The sequence below is a fragment of the Colius striatus genome, chromosome 1 (genome assembly GCF_028858725.1).
Source record: "Colius striatus isolate bColStr4 chromosome 1, bColStr4.1.hap1, whole genome shotgun sequence".
NCBI classification, from domain to species: domain Eukaryota; kingdom Metazoa; phylum Chordata; class Aves; order Coliiformes; family Coliidae; genus Colius; species Colius striatus.
The window spans coordinates 96,928,069-96,941,967 of NC_084759.1; the positions used below are offsets into that span (position 1 = coordinate 96,928,069).

The 13,899-nt window shown below is 36.4% G+C and overlaps 1 protein-coding gene across 2 annotated transcripts in view; it reads right to left on the bottom strand.

The window, feature by feature from the left end:
- Positions 1-221: 221 nt before the first annotated feature.
- The window catches only part of MAP3K7CL (MAP3K7 C-terminal like), a 28,675-nt gene continuing 14,997 nt past the window's right edge, over positions 222-13,899 (bottom strand). For both annotated transcript variants that reach the window (XM_010201811.2, XM_061988656.1), the window contains 2 exons: positions 10,417-10,532; positions 222-2,206 (listed from right to left, as the gene is read on the bottom strand). In XM_010201811.2, coding sequence (XP_010200113.1) covers positions 2,026-2,206; positions 10,417-10,532 — 297 coding nt within the window. In that variant the 3' untranslated portion in view covers positions 222-2,025. The remainder of the gene's footprint in view (positions 2,207-10,416; positions 10,533-13,899) is intronic.

The following is a 13,899-nucleotide window of genomic DNA, read 5'->3' on the forward strand; positions in this document are numbered from 1 at the left end:
GCACTTAAATAGGAAATGTCAAGATAAACACAGTTATTTGTAAGTAAAGTTCTGCTGTCTAATCTGTCTGCATCCAAAGCCAGTCTGTTAACGAAACAATTTTATGTACTTTTTACAATTTTCTGATAATTCAAGGAAATCATCAGACTGCCTGACATTTTCAAAGCTAGGTGGAAAAATTTCAGACTAAATAAAAAAAAATAATTTTAAAAATCAGAATCTTCTTATTCAAAACACTTTAATGGAGACAAAAATAATACATCCTAGATTCTGCAGTGTCCTGTGCTCAAAGCCTTGAAGTCTATACAGGGTATGTTTCCCATAAGTGCAAAACTCAGACAGAGCTTGTTCAGTATTATGAAGCTTGACATTCCAAGTGGTTTTTAAGCATTATTGATTTTTTCTCTTCCATTTTCATAAGATACTGTGAAAACCAGACCCTCAGATAACAATGAAAGAAGAATAAATACAGTGTCATATTGCCCATGGAGCAACTCAGCAGAAAGCACGAGCCTCAGAGCAGTGATTTCCCTTTGCACTGGTCAGAGTAAGGCAGTGCTGGGTGAGTATGCTGCCCTTGCACTGATGGTTCAGGAGAAGTGGGGACAAGGCAGACCTCTCCTGCTACCTCCTCATATCCTCCTGCTGCAACATCAGGTGTCTGTCACAATGTAGAGCCTATTTTCACCCCTATGCTGCAGGGAATACTGTAGGTAGGATGGAGCAATAACAGTCAGCTTGTATTTTTCTGTTCCTTTTGCTGCTGAAGTTGCTGGGCAACAATGTAGTGCCAGAAGACTTCCCCAGGAATTGTTCCAATTAACATAAAATCCCATTTTTATAATAGATTAGTGACCTTAATCAAAGCTAAAGTTCTGTTGGAAATCTCCAGTTCATAGTTTTCAATTATTAAGACACATTTCAATACTAATGATGCATCAAGTTTAATTCCAGCCTCATGAAGATGTATCTAGCTGCCTCTGTCAGGCAGAGTTAAAAATACAGGGCGATTTATGGACATTCGGAAAACGAAATGGCTTTTCTATATCCACTTTTAATGAAAAAAATACTGTATGAATAGAAATGGAAGTATAACAAAGAATTTTTGGTTGATCTAGGAAAATACAGGGATAAATAGAGCAAGTAAAACTAACATTTTACTTCTCGGTTATTTGCGTATCATGGAACTCCTGTCCCTACTTACAGCCACTTATGTTTCAAAACAGATTGGAAAATAAGAACAAAATATCCTCACAGTACTTTTTCTGACATATTCTCAGTTAAAGCTATGATAGTAGTATTCAGAAATTAACTTTTAATTTCTTGCCAGAAGATACAATAAAAAGACTCTCAAGTTGTCTTTATGCTTGAAGAAGGCAACTTTGATCTCATCTGTTTCCTTTTAATTTCATTACTTGCAAAGTATTACTGGCAGCACATTTGTTTGATAAGAAATAAATATACTACTTTGATTTTTAATGTGCAATTTCTCACATTTTATACAAAAATTTAAAGTTGACATGGGACAATTAAGTGTAGTTTTTACCAATGAGGAGATCTGCTTTAAGATAACTTCCAACCACTTTAGGCATGAGGAAAATAATTTAAAAAAATCTTCACCAAACTATAATTAACATACATGTATTCCATATATTAACATTGTCCCTGCTGTATGCCTTAGTATGGTCCAAATTCCCAACACAGAGACTATTTATATCATTTTCTAGTGTGTCCATATCTTCTTAAATTGGAAGAAATATGTTTAGAAAAGAAACCTGATCTACCAGAACATATAATGGGGATAGATTAACTTCAATTATGTTGCTTGAAATAAAATATCCATTATATAATGGATGAAATATCCATTATATTAAGCTACTGGCTGGCAAGCATTAAATCAAATATAGACTTCTACATACTCTGTATCTGTAGTCAAGTATTATAACATATTAAACAGACCTTTATTTTAAAATCTCTTTTCAGCCCAGGACCTGTGTTAACTGCCTTACATAAGCTAGCTGAGAGTTATGAAGACCCCTGTCTTTTTTGGTACTGTATTCTGAGCTTTTCCAGTTGCTCTACACACTGTGTCTGGGCCAGCTTCAGTGTTCGGTTCTCCTCTGTCAGTTCTGCGTATTCCTTAGCCAGCTGAGCAGCATCCATGCTTTCCTTTTCCACTTGTTCCAGCCTGGCAATCAGCTCCTTTCTGATGATTATGAAAAAAATATAAAAATGAAGATATTAAAAATGTCAGAAAACAAAAATTTGTCATCATGTGTTAAGACTAAAGCTGGACTATGGGTTGTTAACATGGTATTACTTGAGCTCTTGCAAAACAAAAACCTAGAAAACTTCACTTTAAAAGATTAACTTGCCAACATCTGTGATATATTTGTTCTTCAGTGACCAAACCTGTAAAATGCTGAGGACTTTCAAGTATCTCTAACTTCAGGAAGTGTTGAACATGCATTTCATGGAGAAGAATTAAGTTCCTGGAGATAAATAACAGCTTATTTTTCTCTCAACACCAAACGTATTTGAAAGAAAGAGAGGGGTTTTTTTTGTCCAGTTAGTTAGCTTTATCAGTAAATTTTGTGAAGTACATTTGGTTTCCTTTTCTCTGCATCAAATAAAAATGATCACAGTAAATACTAGGCACATGAATCTGAACCACACATACTGTTTCTATAATGCATTTATGCTCAGACCTTCACCCTGCAGCTGAGGAAGAGTGATAAAGTTGCAAACCTGACCACTCATGGTCTTTTTAAGGGCAGACATAGGAGGATTCAAGCCGTCCCTTTGTTCTGGATGGAGTTGTACAGTGCCCTGTATTCCCAGAGCTGCCCAGGAACTGGACTCTCCTGTATAGTATTAATTGATACTATACAGCACGAGTTTAGACTAAAGAAATCTTAAAGCAAACACATTGAAGGCATGAGTAACTCAGAGTATCTAATCGCTCTCCACTCAGTTACCCAATAGGCTAGCCTGGCCTCTGCTTTTTTTTCCCTCCCCCTTTCAGTCAAATCATCTATTCACTCCTGCGACAGGAAGTCTCTTTTAAAAGGTTCTTAGTTCTTTTGATCATTCTATCTCAGAGATTACTTAATCCTTAACTGTTCATAGCCCTGTGACTTTATTTCTCAGTCATGTCAAAACAATGCTTGTAAATCATCAGTGGGAAGATGAAATGCCTTTAAAGCAGATGGCTTTTGCTGCAGTCTCTAAAGGAAACCTCTTGTCCTGGCCTTTCAGACAGGAAATTCCCACAGATCAGTAACTATTGCTACAAGTCAGAGTATTCATGAAATTATAACATTGCAGTATTTGCTGATCACTGAAATTATAGCTGTAAAAGTACCACTTAGAGCACCTGGGTTTTGAAAAACACTTCTACCTGGCCCTATTTTAGGATCAGCTTGATACTCCTCTGTCTTTACCACAGGTCTCAGTGATAGCACAGTTTGCCCATGATTTATCTGACCCTTTACAGTCACAATAACTGCAGTTTAAGGAGTCACAAGTTAGAAAAGACCTCTGGCACGTTCATTTTTCCCTACTGTGTTTCCCATACAAATAAAAGAGAAGGGAAGAGTTAGTATCCATTACAGCAATTTTAAATCATCCAGAAGTTGCAGTATATAGAAACCCTCCTGTAGCTAAATGTGTTGGCTTTGTTCTGTACCACTGAAGTAATGCATAGCATCTATGCTGCAGCAAAGCCTCTTCTCTTTCCTTTCACCAGGTGAAAAGTGTCTTCAATCAGATCTTCAAGGGAAAATATCAAGAGTGTATTTTTGTTCAGCAGAATTCTATTAACATTTGGCACAATACAGTTGTAAAATTTTTAAAAGCAGAGAGCCATCAACAGATTCGTTTCTCTTTCCTTGGGCCATGCTAGATGAACCAATTTTCAAATTGGCCAAGACGAACTGATCTTGCTAGACAGTTCAATATTCCAGCTCCTATTAATGGGATTTCAAGCCACAAAGGAATAATTGCATGTATGGTTTAGAAAAGGAGAAATACATTTAGGGACAATCAGGTTCACAAGTCCAGCAGATTTAATCACTTCAGTCTCTTAAAGCTTCCTCTACAAGACTTTTGTCTCCTGGGACCAAAAGAGAGCTTTGGTAATATTTCTTTGCCATTATTCAACTGGTGCAATGCTGGACTGATGGATTAAATTAAGCTTTTTCAAATTACAGACCATTGACTAAGAAGTGTTCCAAATGAATTGATTCAGAACAATTCTTCCCTACTTTTCTTACACTACGAGGTTCATAAAGGGAGATGCAGGTCACACACTAACAAATAATCAGCATCTTAAAAACAGGTAAACCTTTTCCATGGGGACTTTTAGTACATGTAAAAGAAAAGTACTAACTAGTTTATTTGGGCTTGAGCCAGGAACAGCACAGACAGACAGTGTGTAAACTCAGACAGCTCTATTAATGAATGTCAGTCCTGACTTGATAAGATGAAGCTATGTGCAAGGCATGGCTTCGTGCTGTTCTCCAGTAACACTGAAGCGGCACAGATAGCTCTTCTTTTTTTTTCTTTTCTTCTTTTTTTCTTCCCCCTGGGATTTAGCTTTGCCATTAAAAAAAATATAAATGCATTAAAATCAAAATGCACTCATTGCTGTAGCAAACAGCCTAGGACCTCCCTCACAGAAAGCAGTTTCCTTGCAATGAGGTAGTAAAATTGCCCACTTCTGAGTCAGCAGAACCCTCTTATTCTTTTTCCCATCAGGATCAACACCTGTTTACAGGGTAGGGTGATGTTTCAGGCAAATACTGCCAGCCTGCCACACAGATCTAAAATTAGAGTACCAGGGAATTGCTAAATGTTATGAATGGTGTGGTTTACGAAGCTCACAAAAGGATGAGGACAGTAACTAACATTTGCTTCTGATCTAATCCAGGGTTTGAACTTAGCTTCCAGAGGTTAAAGAACACCATACTAAGCTCTTGCACCATCTAGACTTTGTTATGGATGCTTAATAAATATATCTAGCACTGTGTAATCAGTGTTTTCTGTTAATGGTTACCCTGAGTTTAAATATTAACAGCATCGATAAGGTATTTTCTCAAATGGTGCTGAGGTACTTGAAGCTTTGAGACTATCTGCAAGTATGCTTTAAGTGTTCTTTTTGGGGAGCAGTTTGAGTGATTTGTGAGTTTGAGTGATTTTGAGGAGTTTGTGATTTGCATCATAAACCAATAAACTATGAGACATATCAGAGCAGGAGAAAAACCCATCATGGTCTCAGGGAAATTATTTCTCTTGACCTTGTCTAAACAGGGTTCCTTCACAGTAATATTCTCAATTAAAAAATACCAAGAAAAGTGACAGACGAAGCAGACAGATCTATCTGGAGACAAGTGTATTTGGAGATGGACTGGACTCAAGGAAAAGAGCTTCCACAGTACAAAGAGGCAGACTTGTCTTTTCTCCATTAGGAACAGTGTATTCAGGATCATGCATCTGTGATACTACACATTTCTTCCCAGCTAAAATGTGTTTGTGTGTTCTGGTGGCTAATAAGGTCATTTAGTTTTCTGATACTTAACATGGCTTTCGAATCAGGAGGAATCACGAGACTCTGCAAGGTAATTGGTGTCTGAGGAGACTGTCCTTATGTATTCAAAGTCTACTAATTCATTTTTAAAACGAGACAGCCTATTTTAATGTAAATGACAATATATCTCAGATGTCAGCACATAAAATTTCTGTAAGTATTCATCATTGCAACAGGACAAGTTGAGGTTTCTCTATGTATTAGAAAAGCTGTAATTTACACTATTTGGGCAAGTTACACGTATTTTGTGTATATATGGGATGATGAAAAATCAGGTCTAGTACAGGAAAATTATTAAGATAAAAGGTTGCTTTTATGGTTTACACCAATCTCTTTCTGCAAGACCTGCAGGTCTGAAGATTACCCATCTCAACAGTGTTGGTAAAGACACTCCAGAAATAGTGGACCTGGAGAAACCACCTGGACTTAAGACCATAGAAACAATGCTGCGGTCATGAGGGCTTGCTAAAGCTAAAGTATACCACAAAATTAAGCAGACATCTCCACTGTATGTCTACTGTAATATGTGTAAAAGAAGGAAAAGAAATCATATCCATAGCAAAGAAAAGGAGTGATTCTAAACCAGGTGGTGATCAAATGATATTTTCTGGAGAGTTATATTAGAATTGTCTGGGGGAGGAAAAAGAGAAAAACAGCCACTGCTAAGAATACAAGATATAGCTAGCAACCATGGTAACCCTAATATTTAACTACATAATCCAGGGTCATTATCTAGTAATAGCAATATAACAAGTGCTCAAAATAACCAACCATCCCATCCCTTTCACCCAAACTTAGATACCCAAAAACATCTGTTATGGAAATACATGTGTGTTTCTGGAACATAAATTAAATTACATTCTGTGACCTAAATGTGGCAGGTTCTTGCTTCCACACCCTTTTCTTTCTTTTTGATCGTGTCTGCCATTCCAGAGTGATTTTGTCCCTTATACATATTGCTGGCATACAGGGGGACAGTTTGAGTAAAGACAGCAAAGAAAGCTGTGATTATTTATATTAGCAAAAAAAACTACACAATGTTCTTTTAAATTCTTTCCATTTCTTGTTTCCTTCCTTTAGTTTGTCCCTTTCCTGAGGAATTTCTTTTCCCCTTCTTATCTGCCTTGTCCTTTGATTTCCTCTTTTTTGAACCCAAAACCCCTCTTTCTCACATTTCCCATTTTCACGTTAAATAGTCATTGCCATCTCTCCCACTGCCATCCCAGTACATTTCATTTGCCATCTACATTGCATACAAGAGCAAGAGGTAAATAAGCTCTGTTCTTGCCTTGAAGAAAAGCAACCATTGCCTTTTTTTACTTTGGCCATACTTAATCCTGACACTCCAATGAGAGACAAGTCAAACTAAGCAGAATTAAAAGCTTTTGAAAAGTTTCAAAAGAGAAAATATTTTTTACTATTTTAACACAATGTTACTCAACTTTCCATTTCCTAAAGATGCCTCCTTTAGAAATACACCTGTAGGTAATTCTGTTACGTATAACAAGTTACACTGAATATTGGACATTGGAACAAAAATTGTTTAAAGTAGAATAAATACTAATCCTTTTTTTTTTGTTTTACTAGAAAGCCTCAATATCTATACAAATGTTTATTTCAGCCAACAAATCAGAAATATTTGCTCAATCCATTTTCTGCTCTTTCCTGACAATCAGTGGCTTCAGGATGCTGTGTGCACCATGTACAATCAGTAGGCATTACAGGTGCAGACATTGCCAGTGGGACGTGACATTTTAATTCCACAGTTGAGTTTATCTGTAGAGAGGAAGTTCAGGGGTAATACCCAACAGCACTTCTGGTTGCCTTTGCTTAATATGTACACTGAAGAACACTGTACATACTGTTAGTTCCCATTACAAGGAATGAAACTCTATCTGTGTCCATTTTATCAAAATAGTATTTAAAAGAAATAGGCAAAAGACAGCAGGTTTATTAGGCAATTGTGAATCTTCACTCCCATACATTCAAATTCATATGTAAAAGAAGATGAAGACAGCTGCAATAGGGGAAAAATTCAGAAAGGTGCAAACTCCATCTGTTCAATTTTATTTCAACTGCTTTTGAGACTAAAAGCTGTGCATCTCATCAGATTTTTTTTTAGAAAAGTCAAAGAAGCTTTTCCCTCTGAGAATGAAATATTCAACACACATGCCACTCCAGCCATTGCAATCCACTCTTCATTCAGCATATGTTGCCCAATAAACCTTTAACTTTCAATCTCTAACTGTTAAGAATGTGTTTAGATATAAATCAATGAACACTAGATGAAAACTCTTTTACTTCTTGCTTATTCCTTCCCCTCCACAGTTAAACTCTTTTTCTATCTATTTTATGTATACAAAAATCAAATTTCATGTGTTTAAGTTTACATGTGTGTAAAGCTATATATGTCCAGTTTTTTTTATCCACTTTTCAATTTCAACCAAACTTCATGTGGTAAAGAGGTCCCAATTAGTTTCTGGAATGTTTTATAAAAACAAATGGCTACACAAAGGAAAGATATCCCAAAGAGGAAAGGCAATACATGAGACTTCCTCCAAAATAATATAAAATGGAGAATCTGTCTGGAGAGAGAAATAATAAGTAGTTCCCATCTGGAGAAAAGAAGCTTCAGCTGGCACTTGCAGTTTTTTTTAAATCTCAGACAATGACAGTGCACCAACCTGTAGGAAATTAAACATCTTTAATCCTAGTGCTTGTAAGACAACTTCTTCAGAGTAAGAGGTTTGGAAGGTGGTGAAAAGTGCTGCACTGATACATGTCACATTTAGACATTTCACAGCTACACAGCATGAGACTATCTAGGCCACAAATATGTAATTAGAAGACACATAAGGATCACAACAATATCATTCTATTTGCTGCCTTATTCAGCTACTCGTGTTTCAACATCTCTTTACTGGGGCATGAAATCTTCTATCCATAGAATAGATTCAGCAGAGGTAGCAGTGGTGGAAGCTTCCTCACATTATGCCACTGTTCACATCCACTGTTGGAATGAAGGAAAATGCTGGCCTGAAGCCTCTTAATTCATCCAGAATAACCACTACTGAGAGGCTGACTTCTGGCCTCAGACACATATTAGGATAGTTTGAGTTCAAATAAACAAGTTTCTGCATGTACCTGCCATTCCCAAGAAGCAAAATATTTCTAAGCCAGCTAGTACTCCAGAATCTAAAAATGCAATCAAACAGCATTTCTGTTCAATTCTAGTAAATGCAAAAACATATATCCAAGTCTAGTTTTTAGTGTCTCCAAGATTACTTCATAAATGTGCATAACTGATTCAGGGATGTGTCAGTAATAACAATGCATTTACATTAGTAGACTCTTAAAACCAAAAGTTCTAAGTTTGGGTTTGAGTTTATAAATCAATAAATATTTAATAATTGTAAATGCTATTTAATGTTTTTTGGATTTTAAGAGAAGACAAACACACATGGTTTCCACTGAATTCACTTGGTTGCTAAACACACATCTAAGCACCTTATATTAGACAATAAAATCTGATAAATCATTGCAAAATTATTTTCATTCATTTTCTTCCCTACATATTTTTATAAAACAACAATTACTTTTGATTAGCCAAGTTTAATTAATGACAAATCAAATGAAAATACTGGGACAATGTAGTGTAAATTCCTTCTGGTTATTTTTAATTCTTTTTTAACTTTTGTGCCAGTCTATTAGCAACTGAGTACCATGCCAGTCCTACAGCAGGAGATTTGTAGTGGAAAACCTCAAGTAGTTAAAGATTAGTTTCAATTTCTTACTCTGCATAGCCTGTATTCGAAGAGGTCTTTGGGCTGTCTTACTTGTAAGACTACAGGCTTTCACTGGTTTCCCTCCCATAAGCTTGCTTTTGCAGCTGAAGACTCTCATGGATGTAAACTTGGCTGAACTGCATGGTCAGCTGTGTAAAGATTCCTATGAAACACATACAGTAGTCCACCTTCTACTCAAATGCACTCTGCAAGAGAGCTCTTTCAACCTCTGTTGCAATATTGCAAATATTTCTGTTCAAGCAGCATTTGGAAGAATGATGGTGTGGTCTTCATTTTCACAAGTATCAGAGATCGACACTGAGGCAACTCCCTGAGGAAGGCAACACTGCTTAAAACGTGAAAGTAAAAAAAAAAGCTTTTGAAAGAGAATTTTTACTTAGCAGTAACTGATATTCCTTGGGGCTGGTTGTCTGTTAAAAACTTTCACTAATGACCCTCTTTGCAATCTCTCAATTTCTTTTTCAGATTTCTCTTGGAAAGGGACCAAGAGTCGCAGAGCACACTTTGCCATTTAATAATCATGCAAAGATGACAGGGGTATGAGTATAGGCCATAAACCAGAAAAAAAAAGTCTGCAGCTTAGGCACTTTGGATATGAACACCTAAAATATCAATGCACAGAGAGATAACACACCTCACAGAAACATGTTTTCTAACATTGTCAAGCATTATAAACCTGAGAATCTGTTATGTTCTTCGTGTGTGAAGTTAAATTGAAAAAACTTTGCCTAAAACTAAAAAGACACTAAATTGACACCAGTTAAACTACATTGCTATGTCACCTAGAGGCTGCAAATGATGGTTTTAAGGGATATCTGTATAACTGAGGTCCCAGAACTTTGCCAACTCCATGTCCTTAGTGATCCCAGTTGATCCTATGGACCAATGACCTAACTGTGGTGCTGTACTGTGACCATCAGGTAGATGTATAGGGTCAGAAAATATGATGTGAAACCCTCATGACTAAAACAGGATTTTACAAAGACAATATACAACAGTAAATATTTTGGCAAAGTTACTCACTTTCTTTCTTCCAGCAGAGCAATTTCTTTCTTGACCTCATGATACTCTTCTGCTATTTTGCAGTGCTGTTTGTACACTTGCATAGATTCCTTAGAGTCATGACAAGGAGGCAAAGGCTTTAAGAAAAGAAAAAAAATACTATATGCTGCATTTGAAGGAAATAGAAAAAAAACCCCACATATTTTGAAAGATACAATATTTATCTTGATTACAGTTACAGTACTTAAAAGATTCTTTTTTCCCCCTAACTGCAGGACATGGCCAAATATTCCTAGTGATGGCCTTTTGTGGAAGGGAAGAAAACACTTCCCTGCACGAGAATATTCGTAAACCTTCAAACCTTGTACGGATTTTCATAATTTTCCTTGTCAACTTTGCAAAGTATCCCTAAAGATTGTTCAAAGAAAGATTTCTCCATTATCTCTCTATTTTTCAGCTGCAGTGATACAAGAATGCCAAAATTGATGCATTGGTCAGGCCCATAAAATATAAGAGCGTGTTTTCACTGCAGAAACTGCAGCACTGAGCAGAAGGGTAATTTGAGTGCAAACAAGCTTATTTTCCAATTCTGAAAGATAGGAAGAAAAGCAATTTCCAGAAGGAAAGCTATTACCTAAACACTTTTTGTTTTCACAGATGCAATGCTTATTCCAGTTTATTATTAAGTGGGACAGGACCACGAATTGAGGCACTGGGGCCGATTCTGCTGTACTCCATAGGAGTTATAATGCTGACTCCAGTGCAGCCAAGATTTCACAATGAGTTCTATCCAGTTAATGTCTTAAGCTGTAAGTAGATTGCTCAAGATCATATTCAGTTTCTCTGCATCTCTATGTCCTGTATAAGAAGGAGATTTACCCAGCAGAAAAATTCCGAGAGTTAAAACAGCTATATTTGCAAAGTGTTTTAAATTTCCATGAGAAGTGCAGGTGAGATTGAGAGGACACAGATGACAGCAATTAAAAAAAAAGCCACCAAAAAACCAACAAAAACAGATTTAAAAAGTCACAGTGAAGGCAAAAGCGCTGTAGCTCCTAACCTAAACACCAACATTATTGCAGCAAGAGTTTGTTTGGTCTTTTTTCAATGTACACTGCAGGTAATATCTGTGTCAAATAAAACCTCTCTGTCCTAGGACTACTCATATAAATTTCAAGCAAGATGTTTAAAACATAGTTTGGTTAAATGTCACTGCTTTTTGTTGCTTAATAATAATTCAACTTAATTCAGGCTTCAGGCATAACTATCACATTTTGGCTATAACGCCTTCAGGAAGTGTAATATTTTTAAGTTGTTAGCCATGAATCAATTGACTGTAAATGCACTCTAAATAGCATGCTTGAGCCACCTGCTTGAAGCAAAAGGAAGCACTTAAAATAGTTCCTTTACTGTCCAGTTAAAGAACATCTAATTGCTTCTCATAATATAAGTAGATTATTTTTTATTTCTTCTTGTCTTACTTTGACTCTTCTCCGTAGTGTAATATTCCTTGGGTGATATCATTAGGAAAAGAAAACCTCAAGTCTTCAGACTTTTCATATTTATGGTCTTTAAAATCTTCATTTTAGCTACACTGGAAATTTAAATTTTGCTAAACATATTCAGAGACAAAGACTAAAAATATTTTTATCCAGGAGGCATATATACTGCAGATGTACCTCAATGCACGGATGTAACTAATGTATGAAGCTTGCAAGTATTTCTAGATGGTATGTGGTTCCTCACTGAAATTTTAACACAGACACTCATCTTCCACGTTCTAAATGTAAATGTGCTGTGGCAGAATTGTTTCATGGCACACTGTTTCACTCTCTCTGAGCATGGAGAATTGGGTAACCCAGGGAAAGGGCAGTCCGTTACTTGATGAATCTGATCCCTAGGAAGGGGCTTTTAATTGCATTTCAATGTGGATGAGCAATAGCACCATTCATATAGCCACTCAAATACTACGCACAAATTTAACAAGACAGAATTTAGAAGTCTCAGTGCTCTAATCCAGGAATGCAAGGGTGAGCCAAAGTAGCATCTCTGGTATCTACCACAGATCAGCAAACAACAAATGTCTCACAATAAAACAATTTTGAACAGTGTCCAGGGGAAAGTCCCCAAACAATGATACTTCAAAAGGAAAAAAAAAGAAGAAAACAACCTTGCTTTTGCTTCCAACTTAGTTTCCACAAATCTAGCTGGTTTAAAGCAGTTTAAAAATTAAAGCAACATTCAGCTTCTATATTCCAACTTCCCACTCAAAAGATATATATAGAGAGCTAAAAATTATCTAGTCATACTGAGACTTAGTATCTAATTCCCACTTAGAACCAGTTGCTGACTTTCAAACCCCTTCCTATCATTGTTTCCTCTTCAGTGACATTTTTGATTACATTGATATTTTATCACTCAAAATAAACTGGCAACAGATACAATTTACTCATATTCTGTTCATACATTTTTCAATCTCATCTGATGCTGTTAAGCACTATATCAGCTACTTTTTAAATTGAGTGTATTTTCACTTCAAAATAGAATTTTGATTATGCTTTTACAGGACTAGATGATTAGACAATTTGTTTTGCTCTCTTGTAATTTTGAAATTTCTAACAGAGGTTTTGGAGATGGTACCTACATTGTCCATGAGTAAGTTCTGTCCACTGGGACATGAAACAGGCTTATGCATTCAAAATTATGCAAGTACCTCTATCGCAATCACAATTAAAAATGGAGAGGTACAAGTCTGACCTGTTCTTCGAGGCTTACCAGAAAATGCAAGCCAACACAAAAAAAAATATCCACAGAGAAATTGTTTTACCCATATCTAATAGCTTACTTTTTTGGACATAAACAAGAGTGCAAAGAATTAATGATAAATCTGTTCCTTCCAAGAGAAGCATTTCAGAAGATGACAGGGCAAACTCCTGAAAAACAAACGCAGAAACAGAGGCAAAATTTGCTTGTTCCAAAAGGATGATTTCAATTAGCCAGCAGATATTTACAGTATTAACATATTTCCACTAAAAAGAAAACGGCCACAGAATAGTAACAGTTCCTGGACTAGCCCATACACATCTAAATGGGAATGGGAGGAACATGTAAGATCAGCAAGTCCAATCCTCTGTTATCAGAGGCAAATCCTGCAATTCACAGGCTTGCGCAATTCTGTCTTAGAAAAACTGACATCCTCTGCTTCAGCTGTAAGACTGGCCCAGAGCCTCATCAAAGGTTATAAACTTTTTTGTCATTTTCAGTTTGGTTTTGTAGAAGACAGATTTCTACAGTCTATAGCCAGCACAATCTTTCATTCACGTGGTGTTTCTACATGTTATACCCCTGGGATGTACTTACAAAGGGTTCTCATATACTTTCCAAGACCTAAAGCTGCATTATTCTAAGACATCCTAGATGCAACTTCCATTTTCCTTAGCTTATTCAAACAGTCTTTCTCTGCTCCCCATTCCACCTGGAATGACTGTTTTGGCCAGGCCATAG